The 22,600-nt window shown below is 40.2% G+C and overlaps 1 protein-coding gene across 1 annotated transcript; it reads left to right on the forward strand.

The window, feature by feature from the left end:
• Nucleotides 1–5,102: 5,102 nt before the first annotated feature.
• On the forward strand, nt 5,103–21,655 carry LOC139464351 (sodium- and chloride-dependent glycine transporter 2-like). Its single transcript, XM_071245880.1, has 13 exons — nt 5,103–5,217; nt 5,640–5,771; nt 6,668–6,929; nt 8,164–8,296; nt 9,205–9,339; nt 9,684–9,787; nt 11,490–11,614; nt 12,468–12,580; nt 13,252–13,383; nt 13,899–13,998; nt 17,650–17,750; nt 18,763–18,933; nt 21,563–21,655. The coding sequence occupies exons 1-13, from the start codon at nt 5,103–5,105 to the stop codon at nt 21,653–21,655; spliced, it is 1,716 nt and encodes a 571-aa protein (XP_071101981.1).
• The last annotated feature ends 945 nt before the right edge of the window (nt 21,656–22,600 follow it).

The raw sequence follows: 22,600 nt of genomic DNA on the forward strand, positions 1-22,600 counted from the left end.
GACGGTCAAAGATGTCACTTGTTGTTACCCTGCATGTAGGGGCTAAAACAAGGACTGGTCGGCTCGGAGTCAGTATACTGTTTCTGAGAGGGGTATTCATGTTACTGTGGCATGGTACCTCAGTGGGTTAGCTCTATAAATCGGCATCAGTCCGGACTAGTACAAGCTGCCACACATATACACATGCGCATGCATGTCGCTATATAAATGCAATAATTTAGGACGCGACGTTAAACCCCATTTCACCCAACCTACAAACTAGGAATCTAAGACTAACTATTGATACTAGCATACAATATTTTGGGCCTACTCAGCACGGAAACTCAACTTAACTTAAAATGAATCGTCAATGCAAGTAAATATTCAGTATAGATTATCTGTTGAAACAGATTAAAATTTGGAGAGAAAATTATATGAATGGACCACTGAAAATCAGTGATGACACCAGGTGTCTGCGCAAAGAGGAATCATATATTGCCTTACCAGTAGCACGCGTTATTCACACACTTTCCGTTTACTCTTGCGTTGTGGGGCTGTGATACATTGTACCTGCATGCATCGATAGCCACACTGGTATATTGTCAGGTGTGTATGGATATCTTGATCTTTTGTTCATATGTTGAGTGTCTGTAGGGCAAATCATGTCTCAGTCTCAACTAGGATAGACTCTTGCGTAAATAGTGTAGTGACACACATTGTTTAGACTTCCTATGATGGATTACATCACAAGACGTCAAGCATGTTGTAGATCACTTATGAGCATAACTACAGTTATAATCCATATGTATAAAAAAACTCGCATGGTTTTAACTATTGACACAGTTATTGATGTCCTTGAAAACGTTACAGAACCGTTTTAGTTTATACAGACTTGCATGCTGCTTATGTTATTCTACTACACCTATCCTACAAAGACTACCTATGTCATATGTAGATTGCATATTTGAAAATTTGATTGACATAACGCTTTTCGCGAAAAGGTGAGTGTATCCTTTCGCACCCGTGGCAACCGTCACAGTCAAATCTGTAAATTTGTGTACATGTGAGAGCAGAGCACTAATCGTGTCTAAACATATCACCAGTGAGACAAGTATTTCAGAAAGTCATTAGCATTACTAACATATTCCATACGCAGCCATACACAGCGAGCACCGTGACTGTAAAGTGTACGTGAAGCCAATGTATTTTTCCCGAAAATATCGAGATAAACAAGCATATAATTAGCTTTCCTAGGCAACCAATCTCCATACGACCAAAACGTTATCAACCAGTAGTGTAATCAGCGAATATTTAATGTAATTAACCGCTGGAATCCCGCACATTAACCACTGATCCTGTTTTTCGCTGTTGACATAACAATATTCAGGAAATGTTTACTTGCAAATAAGTTAAAGTCAAATAAGTCAAAGTCAAATAAGTGAATCATTTCAATTTCAGATAACTTCTTAGATTCCCATATTTTTTGCACCGTACAAAACAACTGGTTGTAGTTGAGAATCCAGTGATTTAATATTAATTTGGGGTGTGACAGAATGTTTTTCGGTCTGTTTAACAAATGCTTAAAATTAGCTTGTGGGTAAATAGCATTCCAAGGTATTAATACTCATGGACGGCTTTGATGAATTCACCTTTAAAACAACATTTTTCTCTATCTCGGCAACACTTTTCTGAATATACATTTATTTTGTCAACTTCACGCTAAATCTAAATCATACCCGAATCCCTTATTACAGTCGAGGGAATTCTCTTTCTGCTCACGTTGTCCTATCATGCACAGTACGTTTTGTGAAATTTATGCATAATTCATCTTCCTAACCACCCTGAATGAAACAACAAACGTGCAGGCTCTTTCGTCTGTTCTTTATCGACAAATGTTCACAAATTTCATCAATCTCGCCACTCTGCTTTGATTTATATATTTTTTTCATTCTTTCATTGCAGATAATTTTCGTTGTCGAATAAACTTAGAAGGATTGCCTATGTATTTGTTTCGATTTATTGAAGTATGAACCGAAAACCCGCTGCGCAAACTTTTATAAAAATCCGCTACGCGGACCATACAGTTTGCAGGTCCGTTTTTTGATTGCATCATACCTCAATGACCCGAAACAAATACAGTCAATCCTTAAATACATGTTCTAAAAATCGAAACCAGTTTGTCATATATACTCAACAACAAAAGTTCCTGTGACACTAATATTTTAGTGTATTTTTCAAACAAGGAAAGTTTGGTTTTCAGTATTGCAGTTATTATGTAATCAATAAACAAAAACGCAATTGCTGGAGAAAAGAAAGCACTCCATGCAAAAGTTGACGTTTATGCAAGCCCTATGTATTTCACTACCCAAGAATGGATATAAAAACATGTGCGTTAACGGGATTCCACAACAACCACTCAGAAAAAAAACAAAATTACGCAATTATTCAACATTACGAAATGCAAGGCCTTTCTGAAAATGAGCGTCTGCGAGCCATTGGTATGCTTGAAGCAGGGTCGAGTCAACGTGATGTTGCAAGACAATTTAACGTCCAAAGAAACACCATTTGGTGTTTATGGCAACATTGGCAACAGACGAATGCAGTCAGAGACCATCTTAGGCGTGGCAGGCCACACGTAACCAATATTCGACAAGACAACTGGATTCGAACAACACACCTACGAAATTGATTCCAGCCAGCAACAGTGACTGCAAGAAGCATCCCTGGCCTTCGACGAATATCTCCACAAACCGTACGTTGCTTGCATCGCAACCAGAGGTGGACACACACGTTATTGATTTGTAAATTGACATTTTGGCATGTTCATGTTTTTTTATGAAATTACGGATTTTCTGAAGTCAGTATGTCAAATTAAACTATTTGAACTCTTACAGGAGTCTTATCTGTTGCAAACCGAAATTGTTTCAGATTTGGTAAAAAACATAACTTTGCATTAAATCTTATTCAATATCACAGGAACTTTTGTTGTTCAGTATATGTTGAGTATCATTTCGGTACCACCTGCTCTTGCAGTCACCATGAAATTCACTCGATAGTATTTATATTATTCGACATTCTTATCAATTTATTCTTTATGCTGAGTTTCAGTTCAATCGTGCCGGAATCGTTGTGATATACCAGTCTATCAAACATGCATAACTGCAAGCATAATCTGAGTTGTTTCGTTATATATATGTACTTTGGAAATTGTATTATGTGAATTATGTTTTGTATCCCAACATGTATACAAGCCAGACAAAGCAAACAAATACAAATGGATGGGGCGGTTTGAAGATATAGATATGCACTCCCCCAAAATGTAGGGGTTATTTATATAAATGTTATTATCGGTAGTAACAGTTTAGAAAGGCTTCGGAACTAAACCCGATCGACCCAACAAACAAGGAAACATTCCTCCGTCCACGTTGGTAGGGGATATTCTTGATGTCGACACTTCAGTGAAATTGTAAATCGTTAAAATCTGCTAGAAATTGGGGGAATGGTCTCCTGTAATGTGTTCAAATGAGTCCAGATTCTCGCAACGTTAGCCGAACTGGGCAAGGCTCTGCAAGATGTATCGAGAAGAGTCCTTCAAATTGTCATTGCGAAATTGATTCGGACCATGCCACGCAGTATAAACGAATGTTTGACCAATTATTGATCAAATGAACACAAACGTTCATTTCATAACCACACACCCATGTCGTCTTTCTCGGTTGTTTGCGCCGTTTTTTATCAGGTCAATACCATCTCTGGTTGGGTCAGTATACAAGCAGACGTAAGCGTCTTTTGTTAAAATTCAAATATACTTTTGGCCATGTGTCCTCGCATACATGAATAAAGAATCCGGGAATATGAGATCGTTATCTGGTATTCAAACGAAGATCAGTGACATGCTGTGCGGCGCATCATAACCCTTGGTCAACCACTCCACCTTCTTCCAAAACCCTTAATATAAATCACGTGATACAGACGTGACATACGTGACATGCATGGCCAAGAGAGATTGATGAGCGTACTCTGAACCACGACAGTAACACTCAGGGTCTCGTAACGTCAGTACCTCTCAGGAAATCGGTAAGAAGACAATTACATATATTCATCACATCACAGTGAAATTTGTTATACCCAAGCGTCATCTTTATTTTCTCGCAAAATCGCCCCATTTAACAAATGCCTAGTTTAACAAAACATGTATAGGCATAACTGTTCACCTTAGGTACACATGGAAGGCGTTTCCAGGTGGGTTATGTCTGATGCATTGCTTATTTTGATGTGTACCATATGTTCCGGTGTTTGTTTTGATAAACATTTGACTTGTGTTTGTGACGGGTGCCACCGGTGGGAATTGTACCCGCACTAGTTGATATTGATTCATAGACATCACTTGTGAGTGAAAGAGGTGGGTATAACGAGGCATTGAACAGTATTCCAGTTAATCACAGCGTGTCAGCTTAGTGTGGGAGGAATGCCCAAAGTGATGTAATTGCAAGTATCAGACGTTTACCACTCCGGTGAAACCAACGAGCACGGTTGTGGTGCTGACAAACCTATAAGCACAATCTGGGTGAACCGGGATTTAAACCTACAACCATAGGTTTCTGCGTTCCCAGAGAACACAACTATAATTGCGGCGCCTTAGACGACTGAGCCACCCGTTTCGCCCACATATGTAATCATCTCATTGTATTCATTCAGTTTGCAAAAGTAGCCAAAGAAGTCTGCGGTGCGGTTTCACGTATCCTTGATACATTAAGAGTTTAAAAGGTTTCCAGAATGAACGAGGATCATTTATTGCCCGACTAACAATTCTGTCTCATTGTAAAATGAGTATATTATTTTGTTCAGGATGAAAGGACGCTTGCAAGACATGCTTACCCATTTCGAGTTGCTTTTGAGCCTACATTAGTTCGCATACTTCACACTAGTGATATTTATTGAATGTTTTAGGTTTCAAAATGGTAAAAGTAAAAGCAGGTGCTTATATATTACTATCAAATATAGATGATACCAGGTGTTCACGAAAAGGTGGGCATATCCTGTCCCACCCGTGGCACCGGTCACAAGGACTGTAAACATGCAAACATGCATTTCTGACTGATTCATGCTCAGGTTAGTCTGTCATGGCGCACCAGCAATGGCGCAATCAACTGGACTACATCATAACGCTGCTGGGGTACAGTGTCGGGTCCGGCACATTCATCAAGTTCCCGTTCTACTGCATGCGCAATGGAGGAGGTAATTAACGGATTAACTATCTAATACAGGCTATTCGATCTATTTTAGTCATGTATTTTTCATCGAGAAGAAAATGTTGACAAAGAACTATAGAAAACAAATGTCAACAGATGGGTGGACTTATCTTGGGACTTATCTTGTACTCTAAGAGACCAACTTGGTGCATACTATTGGCCCATGTAACGGATTTGTCATATTTATTGTACAAGTTACAAAGATTTATATCACTTCATCTACCTTCTGACGCCAGCAGCCACTCTTTGGTATGAGTCAAAATTGCAGGGTCAAGCAGTTGATGATGGCAACTACAACGTACTTTATACGTTTACAGACGAGTGATTATTAAGATTCAATCCATTCTACCATGATGTCATGCCCTTGTAATCCTTGCTTGAATATTTGACCGCCATTCCGAATTTCAGGGGCGTTTTTGATCCCTTTCGTCCTGTTTACCCTCATTGGAGCCATCCCATGTGTTTTTCTGGAGATGGCGATTGGTCAGTATTCTCAGAGTGGACCAATCAAAGTCTGGGATATATGTCCCCCATTTAAAGGTAAGGACGTCCTTCGTCGTTTTGAGTGAGTGAGTTAAATGTTACATCTGTGTTATTCCACAGGCATGATATAACATGTCACGGTGGTGTGTAAATAACTGTTTCTGAACCATGAGCAGAGAGTCCCTGTCGTCGGGACACCTTGGCACAATCAGCCAACACACACGTTGTACGTGCCACGTCCGCGACAATACGACGTTGTACATGTCGGTTAAACAAACTGATTTTATTTCGATGGTGAGTGAGTGAGTGAGTGAATGGTGAACGCCAAAGTAAATTAAATATTCCAGTTGTATCATAATTTTATAACGGCCTGTGAATCATGGCAGCATGCAAAGCAGAGGTTGATGGAATGAGCAAATATCCACATCGACGTCATCCAGGTTTCATGATGATTGTAACCACATTTCAACAGTCGCTTCAGTTCATTCAGGGAATCAGTTTATTAGTGAGTTTGGTTTAACGTCAATAGGAACCACATATCTGTTACATCATGGTCTGTCAGCATATTGTTGGGGGCTGAACCCAAAGTGACTAAGGTGGTAGACGTTCCGCCTTTGATGGAACCCGCGAGCCGGGTATGGTGATGACACACCAAGGATCATACCATGGTTGAGTCCGGGATTTGAACACACGATAAAGGTATCCCCAGGTCGTCAAAGAAACTAAATATTTGATGGCTTGTCTTTTTGAATTATCAACTTTAAGCAATGGGATAATGTTTTATTTTAAAGATTGAATTGTTACAATGGCGCTGTACTCGCCGTCAGTGAGTGAGTTGGTTTGTTCATCATTGTAGGCGATATCCAGCAATATCACGGTGGGGGTGGTTTAAAGTGACAAGTATATTCTTGTTGTGCGAAAACAAATTCATGGTTACACGTTCCGCTTCCCAGGTATCGGCGTGGGGTGTGTGCTGTGTTCGTGGATGTTCTACACCTACTACAACGTCCTGTTCAGCTGGATCACATACTACTTCTACTACTCCTTTTCCACCATCCTACCTTGGGAACACTGTGGTAACGCCTGGAATACACCAGACTGCATCTCAGTAGACCGTAATTCAACTCTGTTTAACATCACTGATTCGGTTCCTGATATTGGTAATCTGACTTCAAACTCAACTCCTGGTATTACTGCTGCCGAAGAATTTTGGAGGTAGAGAACAGCATTTTACCAATGTTCATACAGTGTACATACTCAAAGGCTAATAGAAGCGACAAAACCTTTTCCACAATCCTAAGAAATTTTAATCCATTGTACAAGTCCGACTATGTTATGAGCATGTGTTTATGAAATAACAATGATCATACCAAGCGTTCGCGAATAGGCGAGCGTATCCAGTTCATCCAGTGGCACCCTCACAAACACATGCAAAGGCAAGTCAAGTATTTGAACAAACATGGGAAGATAAAGAATTGCATCGGACATCATTGTGTTCACTGATTCGCCACATTTCGAAACGTCATATTTGCAAGTTTGGCTAAGGTTTCGAATTCTGTGACTCTGATGAAACACCCTTTCAGCTATCTTCTGTATCAGACTAAGCATGTGTTGATGAATAAATATCAAATAGTGACGATACCTAAAGAAAACACGTCGGGAACATAATATGGTACAAATCAAAACAGATAAATGCTTTAATTGTTTTTATTTTTCCATTTTGTATTCTTGCAACAGAGATGACTATTCTTCATTAGAATTGACTGACTATGGTACATGATCTGGCATACCTCGATTATTTGCATGATCTGGACAAAACACTCAAATCGGTTTATGATAATTGCTGTTTATACGCCGTCTTTATCGTAGTCTCAATCATTAATGCAAAGTGACAGACATATCAACAATCATGCAAATGTCAATTCATCCATGTCTCGTATATTATCACTGTTTAAATTCAGGTGATAGTTGCAGTTATGATATAATACAGGTACAGGTACAGGCTCTAACTTAATCTGAACTTTGCCAACATAGAAAACTAGGTGTCCCTCTGACAGACGGGCGAAGGGTAAATTAATGCAGTTGCATGATTTAACGTGAAGATGCATACATGCATATAAAAGGACTGAGAACCTTTTTTAACGACCGGATTTTGACATCACCAACATTAAGTGTATTGAGTTCTTGGTGATTAATTAAGTGTGGACTGGAAAGATTTATTTATTTAAAATATGGAACGTGTGTGGAGACTAAAATCTTTTCTGTTAACATAATTCTTTATAAACATGAGTTGAAAACTGACGTAGATGTGTAAAGGCCATAGAAAGAGACGAAAGTACCGTTATAAGAAAGCGGAACCATTCACATGTAGGTTTCTTATTCACCAACAGAAACCATTATTACTGCAATCATTTCAAATATTGCTACAACCTACCTCACTCACTCTAAGATTCCAGGCGTTGGAAATCTCAGACGGACTCCACTCTCTAGGTGGGATAAGATGGCCTCTTGCAGGGTGCCTCCTCGTCACCAACATCATCCTATTCCTGTGGATATTTCAAGGCATCAAGGTTTCCGGCAAGGTAACACTTAGGAACCTACATGTCAGTGTTCTTAATTGTTGGGTAGGCTTTGTTAAATTCAACTCGTCTACATGGAGTGGAGTAGGTTTGTTAAATTCAACTCGTCTACATGGAGTGGAGTAGGTTTTGTTACATTCAACTCGTCTACATGGAGTGGAGTAGGTTTGTTACATTCAACTCGTCTACATGGAGTGGAGTAGGTTTGTTAAATTCAACTCGTCTACATGGAGTGGAGTAGGTTTGTTAAATTCCACTCGTCTACATGGAGTGGAGTAGGTTTGTTACATTCAAATCGTCTACATGGAGTGGAGTAGGTTTGTTACATTCAACTCGTCTACATGGAGGGGAGTAGGTTTGTTAAATTCCACTCGTCTACATGGAGTGGAGTAGGTTTGTTAAATTCCACTCGTCTACATGGAGTGGAGTAGGTTTTGTTACAATCAGCTCGTCTACATGGAGTAGAGTTGATTTGTTCCATATATGTATTGGTGTTGATTTTGCTCTGTTTAAGTCGTCCACATATAGTGAAGTAGGTTTGTTACATTCAAAGCGTCTACATGAAAAAACAGTAGGGTTTGTTACGTTCAATTCGTTATTTCCTAGTGGAGTAGCTTTTGTTATATTCAACTTGTGTATGTGTAGTGGAGAAGGTTTGTTACATTCAACTTGTCTACATGTAGTGGAGTAGTGATTGACATTATGAGCATCGATCCACGCAATGGGGATCCGATGACATGCTTCAACAATTTCAGCGAGCCTGAACACCCGACCCCCTTAGTCGCCTCTTACGACAAGTATAGTGGAGATGATTCTGATGACTTTAGCTCGTCAAAGTGTTGTTGAGTACATGTAGGTTATAAAACATTCCGCTTATCTACGTGTTGTGTGAGAAAGTTTGTTCCATTCAGCTTGTCTATGTCACTGTGGCCGTTCCCTACATTCTCGTCGGGGTCTTCCTCATCCGGGGCTCCCTACTTCCAGGATCAGCGGATGGCATGTACTACTTTATCTACCCGAGGTTCGAGAAACTCAAAGACCCCAAAGTAAGTACACTTAGGTGATAGATACTACTGTGATAGATAATACTGTCACATGAAAGGTGCGTGTTTGAGGATTTTTCATAAGGAAATATATTTGTTAATGTTTTCAAACATACTTTATATTTTCAACTTAATCTGTAACCGAATGTATCAATTTTCAGTTGATACGATTAATGTCACGTTGTCATAAATGATTTGGTGACAATGGTCATACGATGTTATTCGTGATACAACAACCAATTAACTTACACAACATTTTGCTATGTTGTTTAGCACCTGCAAGTCCCAATACAACCCTTTGCTCTCTGAGGAGTATCTACACTGATTGTCTCCTTTTTATATTCCAGGTATGGGTGGAAGCCTGCAGCTATGCTTTGTATTCAATGGGTGTTGCATCCGGTTGTATCATCACAATGTCTGGTCACAATAGAATAAACAACAACTGCTTCAAGTAAACTGAATAGAAGTATAATGAAAGCTTTTTACCTCGACAGCGTGAACACCATTGGTATTCTGGGTTTAGAATAGATCCCAAGAAACCTGACCTGGGTCAACTTGCCCAATTGATCTTACCGCTACAGTTATTGTAAATACTGAAGATCGCGATATTTGGCTTCGATTACAATCGTCATGTACTTGCACAACCTGATTGTAGGCTAAGATCATTGTAAGCTACAGGTGATTCAATAGTCAATAGACAAAATGGTGTATAGGGTATTTTTTCAACCAGATGCAGCTTTACGTTTAAACATTGCCATTTCAAACTGTATTATTCGAATCGAAACTTCCCCAAAACACGAAAATTGCAACACAAATTTCACGTAACAAATATCCTAGATCACTTTACTATAGAGTCGATACCTCATTACCGTTAGTTTCTAAGCTGAAAGACGTGTGAAACATCGTTGATTGTGTTTGATCGTGACGCATCTCTACGACAAGGCTCGATGCTCGTAATATCTACTAATGGATTGTTTGGTCCAAATTATGTACATTACATTCCCTCATAGTTTGTACAATTAAGTCAACGCTTTATGTCAACCAAATACACAACTAGGAAGCATACTTCTGATAGCATCAAAGTGACATGGTATCCTTGTTGAAAAAAGGACAAAATTGGCTTCCACGCCGCCATCAAGTACATGTTTCTACAACTCCAACAGCAATCCATGCGAACATAGTGTCAACGTTAGGGAATGATGCTATTTTCTGTGTCACGTTTAAGAGTTCAAGAGTTCAAGAGGGGAAGAGAAGGCCTCAAAGGTGATCCACGATCAGGAAGACCTTTAACTGTCACCGCTGAGGAAATACATTAATGGTTATTAATGATTGACGTCTCATCACACGCCACATAGCCAATACGGTTGGCATCTTTCATTTCTCTGAAAGGTTAACTGGGTTCCAAGGCTCCTGATTAGAAACGCTCCCGGTTCATCTCATTCGTTCGAATACAGACTCAGCTGATGGTGTTGTATATATGCATTGCACAATAAGCCGTGGACCTCCACACTAAGTACACATAAGACGTCAACACCAGAGAATAAGCAGGTTCCATTAATTCCATTGGGCGTAAAAAGCAAACTAGCGGTGAAAATCATTTGAATGGATCACTGGTAGCTCCCATCTCCTATACAATTAGCCTAAAATATTTACTCCTGCCATGCGGCGGTGGAATGTGAACAAACCAGGCACCCAAGTGTTTAATGAACCAGAACATTCAGTGACACAACAGCGCTACTAGATGATATCGTCTATGGACCCCGACATAGTTAAACCCACACTTTTCGTCTATTTGATCGGCTTTCTCGTTAGGGATATTGAAATAGCGGATTAAAGAAATTGTACACATACGGAAACATTTTCAGGTGAATAAGTGAGCGAAAAATCAGTGTTAACCGGTTCATTTTTAACTGACAAAATGGCCTACTATACTCCCTTTTGACGTTACAAGCGAAATGTTCCAGTCAGCTTGTCTATTTACAAAAATTTTAGATTCGTTTTTCCACAGATATAATTGTTTTGGCTTTAATATGAGTTTTTATATGTCTTTTATTTTTGATTTTGAGGCATTGCCAGTAACTACTGTTTCCATACAAGGGAATAATACCGTAGTCTTCATGTCATTTCGTCACATAGATATTCTTCTATTTCAGAGATGCGATTGTTGTATGTTTGACTGATGTCGCGACGACTGTTTACGTAGGGCTAGCGTTCTTCTCCATAATCGGACACGTGGCCTACCTACGCGGTGTAAGTGTCGTTGCTTTCGAATCTTCAGGTAAGTACGACATCGACGACGCATGCCCAGCTAATAGTTAACAAGCGATAAAGTGACCAAGTTAACCAAGAGACTTGCGACAATTTGGAAACAAAATACATCTTTAAAGAACTTTAGAAATAAACGACTTGGACACTCGTAGTATGTTTCTTGGGTCAACTCAGTTTGAAGACAGGATTGAGTAATGTATTTTAAATTATTTCTCTTTTCAATGCGACGTTTTGGTACAGCTGGTTCATTTATGAAGCAGGCACAGGGACGGTTCGACGCTTAGTTGTTAAAGCATATGCTCGTCATACCCCACATAGGTTTAATGTGTGAAGCCAATTTCTGGAGTCTCCCGTCATGATATTGACGCAAGGCCATTCGCACTAACCTTTTATTGATGAAGGTACCAGAGCCTGCACCGAAACGTCTCATTCAAATAATTAAGAAGCTGAAACCCATAACCTTACCCTGTCATCATTGATTATACAGCTTCTAAAAGCTACTAAATGATATTTGTCGGTGGTAACCTTGACGTCCACTAACGACAAGTAAAACGTGGAAGGCAGGACATGTTCCCATGTTTCGATCTATCAATGTAAGATCAAAAACTCTTGATCAGTCTGAGATTGTGTAGCTCCCCTGACTTTTCTCCATTACCCTTTTGAACGTGACCATCCCCCTCTGCTAAATGCGGTGTGGGCCTTCACTCACTTTATAACTGTTGTTCGCTATTTGTGTTCGAGTTCGGCTGTTATACATACATTGCAGCTTACTGCAACTTATACGTAGATTGTTATCAGAAACATGTATTTGTGAATTTGTAGATTCCTCTTCAGTAATTGTGTTATTGCTTCGTCCATTGCAGGTTTCAACTTGGCTTTCATTGTCTATCCTGAAATATTGGCTTCTTTGCCACTACCCCAGCTGTGGTCCGTGTTGACCTTTATCACCTTGATGACACTTGCTATTGACACTATGGTGAATGTATATGACGCCATTTATAAAAATATTCTGTACATATTTACGTACTGGTAAATATACAACACTTCACGACTTGCGATATGTACATATGGATTCACTGCTAAATGTACTAGATTTTAATACTTGCGATATATACATATTAACTTGTTAAACCTGTTATCAAGGGCTAGAGTTTCGCCTCAAACGTGATTTTAGGTTTGTCAGCACCCGTTGGTTTCACCAAAGTGGTAAACGCCTAAGATATGCATCACCTCGGGTTTTCCTCCCATATCAAGCTGACACGCAGTGATATAACTGTAATAATGTTAAAAGCTATATTATACCAGATGGTCACGTGAGGTGTTTTTATATTAAGCCACTCAATTATTTCACTTTTGACTTAAAGATGCATTTGTCTAAGGCGCTGCAATTCACTGTGCAGAGTAGCGTCCACTTAGCAAGCTAGAAATCTATGATTGTGAATTCAAATCCCGGTTCACCCCAATGATGTTTCTAGGTTTGTCGTGTTCGTGGGTTTCACAAAAGTGTAAACGACTGGGGGGTGCATCATTTCGGTCCTTCCTCCCACATTAAGTCGACACGCCATTTTACAACTGGAATACACTGTTCAAAGCGGCGCTTAAACCCAGTTCACTCACGTATTCTTAACAGTGTACATGCATGTACAGGTGCCTGGGATTGAGATCATCGTAGCAGCAGTAGAAGACCATATGCCCAACGTGACTAAACGACAGTCCTGGGCTGTAAAAAGCGTCGTCATCCTCAGCATCTCCCTATTTGGTCTCATATACATCTCACAGGTACTCAGAACACCTTGCGATGGGAATGTGTATCATCATATCTGACTGGGGCAGGAAATTAAATAGACAAATGGATTATTATGGGTCATTTATCTCAGCGGTGTCGCTTCTCGCTCATGTTATTAGCTATGAATCATTGATTTACTTGTACGAGAGGGCTTACCCTTTTCGCGATTTTCAGGGATCCATTCATACAATTTTCAACGCTATTCTAACTTGTATTCCCATTGGAATCTGTTTCAGCAGATTATCGAATCTTATTATTTTCTTGCGTTGACGATTTGTATTTACAGGCAGTTGTATAGCTGGATATTGCTCAATCACCAATGATACTTTGCTCAGTGATGTTATAAATGTAGTATAAGTAAAACATTCACGATTTTTCCTCCATTTGTCACACACCATAACATGATGCGATATATAAGTAACAAAGTTTGGTTCAGTGGGATATGCGTTCTAAGCACGCGTTTTACTTTCAGGAGGAGGCGAAATGACTACATATATTTCAATTGCAGGGTGGGATCTACGTACTGACGCTGGTTGACTGGTTCGTTATCTTCCCCTCCATAGCGGTGTTTGCCATCCTGGAATGTCTCGTGGTAGGCTGGCTATATGGTGAGTAGCGGTGTTTGCCATGCTAGAATGTCTCGTAGTAGGCTTGCTATATGTTGAGTGGCTGTGTTTGCTGTGCTGGAATGTCCCGTGGTAGGTAAGGTACATGGTGAGTAGCGGTGTTTGCCATCATGGAATGTCTCGTGGTAGGCCGGGTACATGGTGAGTAGCGGTGTTTGCCATCATGGAATGTCTCGTGGTAGGCTGGCTATATGGTGAGTAGCGGTGTTTGCCATCATGGAATGTCTCGTGGTAGGTTGGCTATATGGAGAGTAGCGGTGTTTGCCATGCTGAAATGTCTCGTGGTAGGCTGGCTATATGGTGAGTGGCTGTGTTTGCCATCATGGAATGTCTCGTGGTAGGCTGGCTATATGGTGAGTGGCTGTGTTTGCCATCATGGAATGTCTCGTGGTAGGTTGGCTATATGGTGAGTAGCGGTGTTCGCCATGCTGGAATGTCTCGTGATAGGCTGGCTATATGGTGAGTGGCTGTGTTTGCCATCATGGAATGTCTCGTTGTAGGCTGGCTATATGGTGAGTAGCGGTGTTTGCCATCATGGAATGTCTCGTGATAGGCTGGCTATATCATGAGTAGTGGTATGTGCCATGCTGGAATGTCTCGTGGTAGGTTGGCTTTATGATGAGTAGCGGTGTTCGCCATGTTGGAATGTCTCGTGATAGGCTGGCTATATGGTGAGTGGCTGTGTTTGCTATGCTGGAATGTCTCGTGATAGGCTGGCTATATGGTGAGTGGCTGTGTTTGCTATGCTGGAATGTCTCGTGATAGGCTGGCTATATGGTGTGTAGCGGTGTTTGCCATCCTGGAATGTCTCGTGGTAGGCTGGCTATATGGTGAGTGGCGGTGTTTGTCATCCTGGAATGTCTCCTGGTAGACTGGCTATATGCTGAGTGGCTGTGTTTGCTATACTGGAATGTCTCATGGTAGGCTGGCTATATGGTGAGTGGCTGTGTGTGCGATGCTGGAGTGTCTCTAGGTAGGCTTACTATATCGTGGGTAGCTGTGTTTGCCATGCTGGAGCGCCTTGTGGTTGGCTGGCTATATGGTGAGTGTATGTTTGCCATGCTGGAATGACTCGTGGTAGGCTGGCTATATGGTGAGTGGCGGTGTTTGCCATGCTGAAATGTCTCGTGGTAGGCTGGCTATATGTTGAGTATCGGTGTTTGCCATGTTGGAATGTCTCATGGTAGGCTGGCTATATGCTGAGTAGCGGTGTTTGCCATGCTGGAATGTCTCGTGGTAGGCTGGCTATATGGTGAGTAGTGGTGTTTGCCATGCTGGAATGACTCGTGGTAGGCTGGCTATATGGTGAGTAGCGGTGTTTGCCATGCTGAAATGTCTCGTGATAGGCTGGCTATATGTTGAGTAGTGGTGTTTGCCATGCTGGAATGACTCGTGGTAGGCTGGCTATATGCTGAGTAGCGGTGTTTGCCATGCTGGAATGACTCGTGGTAGGTGAGTGAGTGAGTGAGTATGGTTTTACGCCGTTTTTAGCAATATTCCAGCAATATCACGGCGGGGGACACCAGAAATGGGCTTCACACATCGTACCCATGTCGGGAATCGAACCCGGGTCTTCAGCGTGACGAGCGAACGCTTTAACCACTAGGCTACCCGACCGCCCCGACTCGTGGTAGGCTGGCTATATGGTGAGTAGCGGTGTTTGCCATGCTGAAATGTCTCGTGATAGGCTGGCTATATGGTGAGTGGCTGTGTGTGCGATGCTGGAGTGTCTCTAGGTAGGCCTACTATATCGTGGGTAGCTGTGGTGGCCATGCTGGAGCGCCTCGTGGTTGGCTGGCTATATGGTGAGTGACTGTGTTTGCCCTGCTAGGGTGTAACGTCGTATCCTGGCTATATGGCCAGGATCCGTTTGGCAAAAAATCAAACATACAAACCAGTGATAAACGTGACAGGATCCCATTTAACTGGACAAAAGCAATTCTCCTTACAGCACTGTCAATTTGATCAAAACACAAAATAAATTGTGCCAAACGTTAAAGACAGGATAGTTTTTCGGCCTTTGCTTAAAAAACAATTACTTTAAGATCGGTAACAACAAGAGAACGATTATGATTTGGGTGTACAATGTTAGACAATACTGAATTTCGTCCTTTATTTTTAGAACAAATTTCGAATGTTTGGTTGCTAAACTCACTTAGTATTTGTATCTGTGATGGAAGTCATGAAAGTATTGTAATGCGCCCTTTGGTTCTTTGTGACACGCCATTATATGTGGATACTATTTACCTGTTATATATAGACACTTTAAACAATGTTATCTAGCAATGGGGATATCCACTGTACTGTCAGTTGTTGGAGTGTTTGTGGATGAAATTTACCACAACCACGCATCAATACTACCAAGGTTTGACTTGACCCTGAAACCTGAAGAAATGTTCATTCGTCGTTTCTACTGTATTCCAAATCCAGCAAATGTACCGCAAAATCCCTGTCACAACGATTATCCATAATCCTTGATATAATCACATAAGAATTTCCATACCCTTTTCACCTGGTGTCATCACTGATATTCAGTGGTCCATTTATATAATTTTCACAGGTATTTGCCCTTTACTCTGAATGGAATCTGTTTCAGCGGATAATCAAGACGGGTTATTCTCTTTCATGATATTTTATGTTTATATTCACAGAAAGTATTTGATACAAGTGGTATTATTGCCGTGCATATTTAAAACAAATCAAAGCATTTGTTTGAATTTTTGCATTCTCAGAAAAGAACCAAGTTCAATTTTGTCAATGAATTTTCAACCTTGTACACCACTATCCCACACGACAAACGCTTTGAAAAAACTTCGTGGTGACCATAGATATTGTTATATCTGTTATTTCAAAGGTTCAGGACATTTTGTCAAAACTGAAAGCACCAACTCTGTTCCCCTCCTTGCTGATCATTATTTATGGGTATGAATCGGAATTCCTTCTCGCATTAGCAACATTAAAACACATGAATTTGGCCAAGATTTTTAACTTAAGCTTTAGGTATATCAATAATTTGATGTCATTGTCATCTCGCCAATTCCCTTTCACCGATTTACCCACCTGAACTGTCGAACAGTCAAACTACCTCATCTACTTCATATTTAAAACTAATTATATAAAATCAACAAAACTCTCCACAAGACTGTATGACAAGAGGGGTAAGGTCAACTTTCCAGTTAACAACTGCCCCTGGATGTCGAGCAATATTCCAGCATTTCACATTTGTTTAGGTACAATCAAACATGGTCTTTCTGTGAACATTTCAAAGAGCGTCATACGGTTCTCGGTAAAATATTGTTTAATCAGGGCTACAAGATTCAAGGCCCCAGTAAGGCTTTCAAACAAAACGTTTTATGGTGGATTTATGCAGGACAATTGACGCATCAGTGACCAAAATGATCTCCGATTCTATTCCCCGTTTTGACTTTACCATTATGTCCCGTGTTATTTTTCCAGGTGAACAATTGACTTGCCTTTGCACGTGTCCCGATGGGACAGGATATGCGAACACCTAGTATTATAAATACTTGATGGTGAACAATTAACACATGCTTTTCATATGTTCGAAATCGTACAATGGACTCTTAGATTTCTGATGATTATGGAGAAGGTATTTGTGCCATTTATTTACAGGAACGCAGAGATTACAAGACGATATCGATGCCATGTGGGGAAAACGGATGCCTCGAGCTATGGCACTCTGTCTGAAATACGTGTGCCCGTTGCTCTTTTTGGTAAGTAAGGGGTTTCGCAAAAAATCACAATAAGATTCAATCGCTTATAAATGTTTAACTTTGCGATCATCAAGTCGATTGCCTGGTTGTCACAGTGTTGCATGTTTTGTAGCGTAGTGACGCTGAAATACGACATTAGTCGGTCTGGCCAGTGAGAGTGAGTGAGTGAGTTAAGTGTCTTATTTGAACAGTATTCCAGTAATATCAATGCGGGGTCAGCTTGATGTGGGAGGAAAGCCCCAACGTGATACATGTTCACCACTTTGGTTAATCCCACGAGCACGGGCACGGTGGTGGCAAACCTTGATACATCATCGCGGCGAATTGGGACTCAAACTTCTGATCATTGGTTTCTGGTCTGCCCAAGGGACGCGTCTCTGAACAGCGAGCACCCGAGTCCCACTCTGTGACAGAATGTCCAATAACATGAAACATTTTCACGTGAATTTACTCCCATCAAGCTCAGGAGGACGCAATATTTTAATTGGAGTGTGCAGTTGAGTGAGTGATAGGGGTGTAACGCCGCTTTTAACAGTATTCCAGTTATATCATGGCGTGTCAGCTTAATGTGAGAGGAAAGCCCGAAGTGATGCAGGTCACAGACGTTTACCACTTCGGTGAAACCCACGAGCACGGGTATGGTGCTGACAAACCTAGAAACATAATCGGGGCGAACCGGGATTCGAACCCACAATCATAGGTTTCTGTCGTGCCAGAGGGACGCAACTCTGCACAGCGAATCGCGGCGCCTTAGACGACTGGGTCATCCATGCCCCAATATATAGGATGATGTATGTTTTGGTACTTTGAAGTCTTAACAGATTATTTTCTTCATGAACGAATCACATGTACTTATGAATATGTTTGACTTTCTGAATGATATTTTTCAAAACCCAATTAATCTATATGTAACAAACCCATTAATCGACGGAAAATAGAATAAATCTTATTTTTGGAATTATTCATCCTTTATATTGAATTATGGGAATCCTGCATAATTGCTTTTGTCCAGGTTGTCTTCAGCTATTCTCTCTATGCGTACCGTCCACCTAAATATGGCGACTACCACTTCCCCGCCTGGGCCACAGTCATCGGGTGGATGATCTCCATGGTATCCATCATACCAATCCCTGTGATATTCACATGGAAGGTCTATCGCGCATCCGGGGATTCACTTGCCAAGGTAGATGTATATTAAAGCTGCTACGTCTAAAGAAAATGTGACATTTCCATTATGCTAGAATACTACCTATTCTACTACTACTACTATTAATAATAATAATAATAATAATAATAATAATAATAATTATTATTATTATTATTATTATTATTATTATTATTATTATTAATACTATCGATGAAAACAAGGCATGCAAAGGCATTTTTAAACGAGCCAAAGATGTGGGACAAAATTTAAATGTCACTGTTGATTTTTCTGATGGTTCTGTAATGCTGGAGGGAACGGAAATGAATGTCAACTAAGTGCCATATCAAATCGGCTGTCTGAACGACCACTGCATCGAGTTTATGTGCAGTGTGTTGAGACGATCAGCGGCCCTGTCTTTCGTTGGATGAAGTCGGCAAGCCTGAAAAATGAAACAGAAGGCTTTCTGTTTGCTGCCCCGGACCAGTCTCGTCCCACTTGAAATCGTCAATGTGTGATTTTGCATCAAAATGTAAATATTAAACGTAGATTATGCAAGGAATATAATAAGATCTTTTTATTACCGTTTTGGCCGTACTTGTGGTTTTGAAATAGAGGTCCGTCCATGGAACAACCAAGAATATGTCGAAAACGTCATGGAAAATGATAAATACAATGCCTAATATGCCTCTCCTATTGACCAATCAGATTCCACCTATTATGTGTCTTGCATTTGCTTCAAACAAAATGACGGCGCCCAAATCAAGACAAGCTGATCGATGATCAAGATCTTTATTGTAATAAAACGGGTATTACTTCGCGAAGTTCATCAAATCAGGTGTTCACCTTGATGAAAAAAACATGAAGAGATTTTGCAAATATCTGTGGACGCCCTGTTGACGCCACACATCTTTTACAAATCCTGCAGTCGACCGAAATCTGCACGTTGAAATCCGCGTTGTTTACGAACCCGTGACGCGGTTTTGATGGGACTATGCACAGACTAGTCCAGCCAAAACATAACTTTATAATTGCAGCTTATATTATACTGTCAGTCAACTCCCATGTCTCGGGAAAATGTGTAAGAATGGACTTTCGTAATAGTAATAAGATATGGGTTTTCACATAGGCTGACACAGCAGCAGTTTGGAACCCCGTTTTATCGTTTTCTAAACAAATCATGGTTGAAAGCAATGTCCACATGAGAGGAAATATTGCGGAAATGCTGTAGATTTATTTACTTTATCACGATTTATATCGAGAAATGTTTCAGTACTACATTGTAGAATGGTCAATATATTTCACAACTGCCACTATAGTGTGAACGAAGATTCACAAATATGGACGTTATATATTGTACTGAGTAATTGTAATGGTTATGAGGTACTAGGTGTTCAAGTTACCTCGGTGTCATATGTTTGTATTTTGCAGAAATAAACCCTCCAAAAAGTTTCAAATTCTATTTTTTTATGAGCAATGACATGGACATTTTCTAACATGTACAACGGCTCTTTGGTACAACCGCCCCAAATTTCACAATTCTTGTATTCAACATGTAGTCTAATATACATTCCACAAACCTTTTTAACAACTAACTTTGACTTAGCATAAGCCTAAGCTTTCTTATTAAATGAATCGCATCTGTTGTAGTGTTAATGACTGAATCAATGTCACATGCCCATTAGCCTGTTGATCATGATACGTCACCGCACTTAGAAACCTGTTGAGTGATGACAACAGAATCAAATTTAATCAATACATACATATATATATGTATGTATGTATTGATTAAATTTGATTCTGTACATCAATACATACATACATATATATATGTATGTATTGATTAAATTTGATTCTGTTGTCATCACTCCACAGGTTTCTAAGTGCGGTGACAATAGTTGCCTAACTTGCAGCAATTTAATTGAAGGCTGTTCAGTCCAAATTACAAAGGACTCCTAATTTACTGTAAAACAAAATATGACTTGTGATACTAGAAATGTTATTTCCTTGATTGTTTGTAGTGGTTGTGATGAGAGTATATCGGAAAGACAGAACTTAAATCAAAAAGAAGAATGAATCTTCACCGTTCACAAAAAAGCAGCCACACAACCGCACGATTCCAGTCAGTGAACATTTAGATACATGTGGAAGCGGCAACTTTTTAGTTTTCCCGCTCTATAAGCTAAATTTTTATCATGAACCTACATTGTTTAAAAAAGAGCAACATTTCATTCATAAATACGCGCCTAAGTTAAATGTAAAGGCGTAAGTTATTTCTCCATTGCCACCTTGCTATTGTGACGTCATAGTTCTCTAAACGTCACGTAACTATATGTTACTACTTCATGTCCGTTATTCAGTTTCTGTGTTGACAGTTAATGGCTTTTATGTACCCGTGCGACTCTTTTGCAATATTGTTTTTGCTAGGGTTGTAATTAAAAGAATTAAACATTTCTTCTATGTGCAGAGTAGGTTCGAATCCCAGATATATCCCGACATTAAATCATATTTGTCATTAAATCATATTTGCCATTAAATCATATTTGCCAACGCACCACTGTGCTCATGAATGACAACGCCCGTAGATTCATTATTTAACTAATCAGTTACTCACTCACTAACTCACATGTCACGTACATACACTCTCAACATGTGGCATTTGTTCCAGAAACTGAAAAGGGCCCTGGAACCAAGGAAAAGCTGGACCCGTTCACCACAGGAGGAAACGCCATACAATGGAGTTCTTGAACCGATGATTTAAACCGTTTCTTTTATTTATTACATTATACATGTGGGGCGGTCGGGTAGCCTAGTGGTTAAAGCGTTCGCTCGTCACGCCGAAGACCCGGGTTCGATTCCCGACATGGGTACAATGTGTGAAGCCCATTTCTGGTGTGCCCCGCCGTGATTTTGCTGGAATATTGCTAAAAGCGGCGTAAAACCAAAATCACTCAGTCACATTATACATGTTTAGCAATGATGTTTTGTAAAGGCACTGTCTTACATTCATCAGCTGTACAGGTCATTGTTAATGTTTAGTAAGTATCGAGATTGTTTTTGTGCATGTATGCACGCTTATCACATATCAATATAAAGACAGGAACAGTATCTACTTGGTTATTATCCCAGAGTTGACGCTGGTAAGCGTCCACGTCCATTTCGCAATATATGACGCTCTTCTCCTGTGTCTATAGTGTGAAGATTTCAGCGAGTTGTTTATGCACCTTCTCTCTTGAACGATGCATTGACAAACAATGTACATTTTCAGCAGACCAAGGCCAACATTTTGATTCAGAGCATGTCAGTATCACAAGAGGCGAAACACGCTACCTATGAGTGACGGTTACGAATATGCTGTAATTAGCAGTTGTTAACAACGTCCCTGTAATAAAATGTAAACAAGTGATGATTTACTGTTTGTGTGATATTTCTACGCTTTAAATGAGCGTTAGTGTTGCTTGATTCCTGGATCCATGGCCCATTGGACACAAAACATGGTGACCATTGATACGCTTACATCTGTGTCTTCAAAGGTACATGGGGATTTGTCAAAACTGAAAGTTTACTGAGAAAATTAAATTATGTGAAACGCTGATACCCTCACAGATAACATGTGCGTGAAATTTGGAGATAGGAAATTTTGGAAAAGATTGAGGCATGCCAATAGGCACCAAGTGGGCTCTCCTCATTGCAGATTTGTCTCCGT

This window comes from Haliotis cracherodii, unplaced genomic scaffold, assembly GCF_022045235.1.
Source record: "Haliotis cracherodii isolate W230 unplaced genomic scaffold, xgHalCrac1.p SCAF_17, whole genome shotgun sequence".
In the NCBI taxonomy this organism is placed as follows: domain Eukaryota; kingdom Metazoa; phylum Mollusca; class Gastropoda; order Lepetellida; family Haliotidae; genus Haliotis; species Haliotis cracherodii.

What these genes read in the sequence shown, in the direction of transcription:
- LOC139464351 (XM_071245880.1), top strand. Translation starts at nt 5,103, where the DNA reads ATGGCGCACCAGCAATGGCGCAATCAACTGGACTACATCATAACGCTG. An exon ending in CTGCATGCGCAATGGAGGAG is followed by an intron (nt 5,218 to 5,639) that starts GTAATTAACGGA and finishes TCCGAATTTCAG; the next exon opens with GGGCGTTTTTGATCCCTTTC. An exon ending in TATATGTCCCCCATTTAAAG is followed by an intron (nt 5,772 to 6,667) that starts GTAAGGACGTCC and finishes TCCGCTTCCCAG; the next exon opens with GTATCGGCGTGGGGTGTGTG.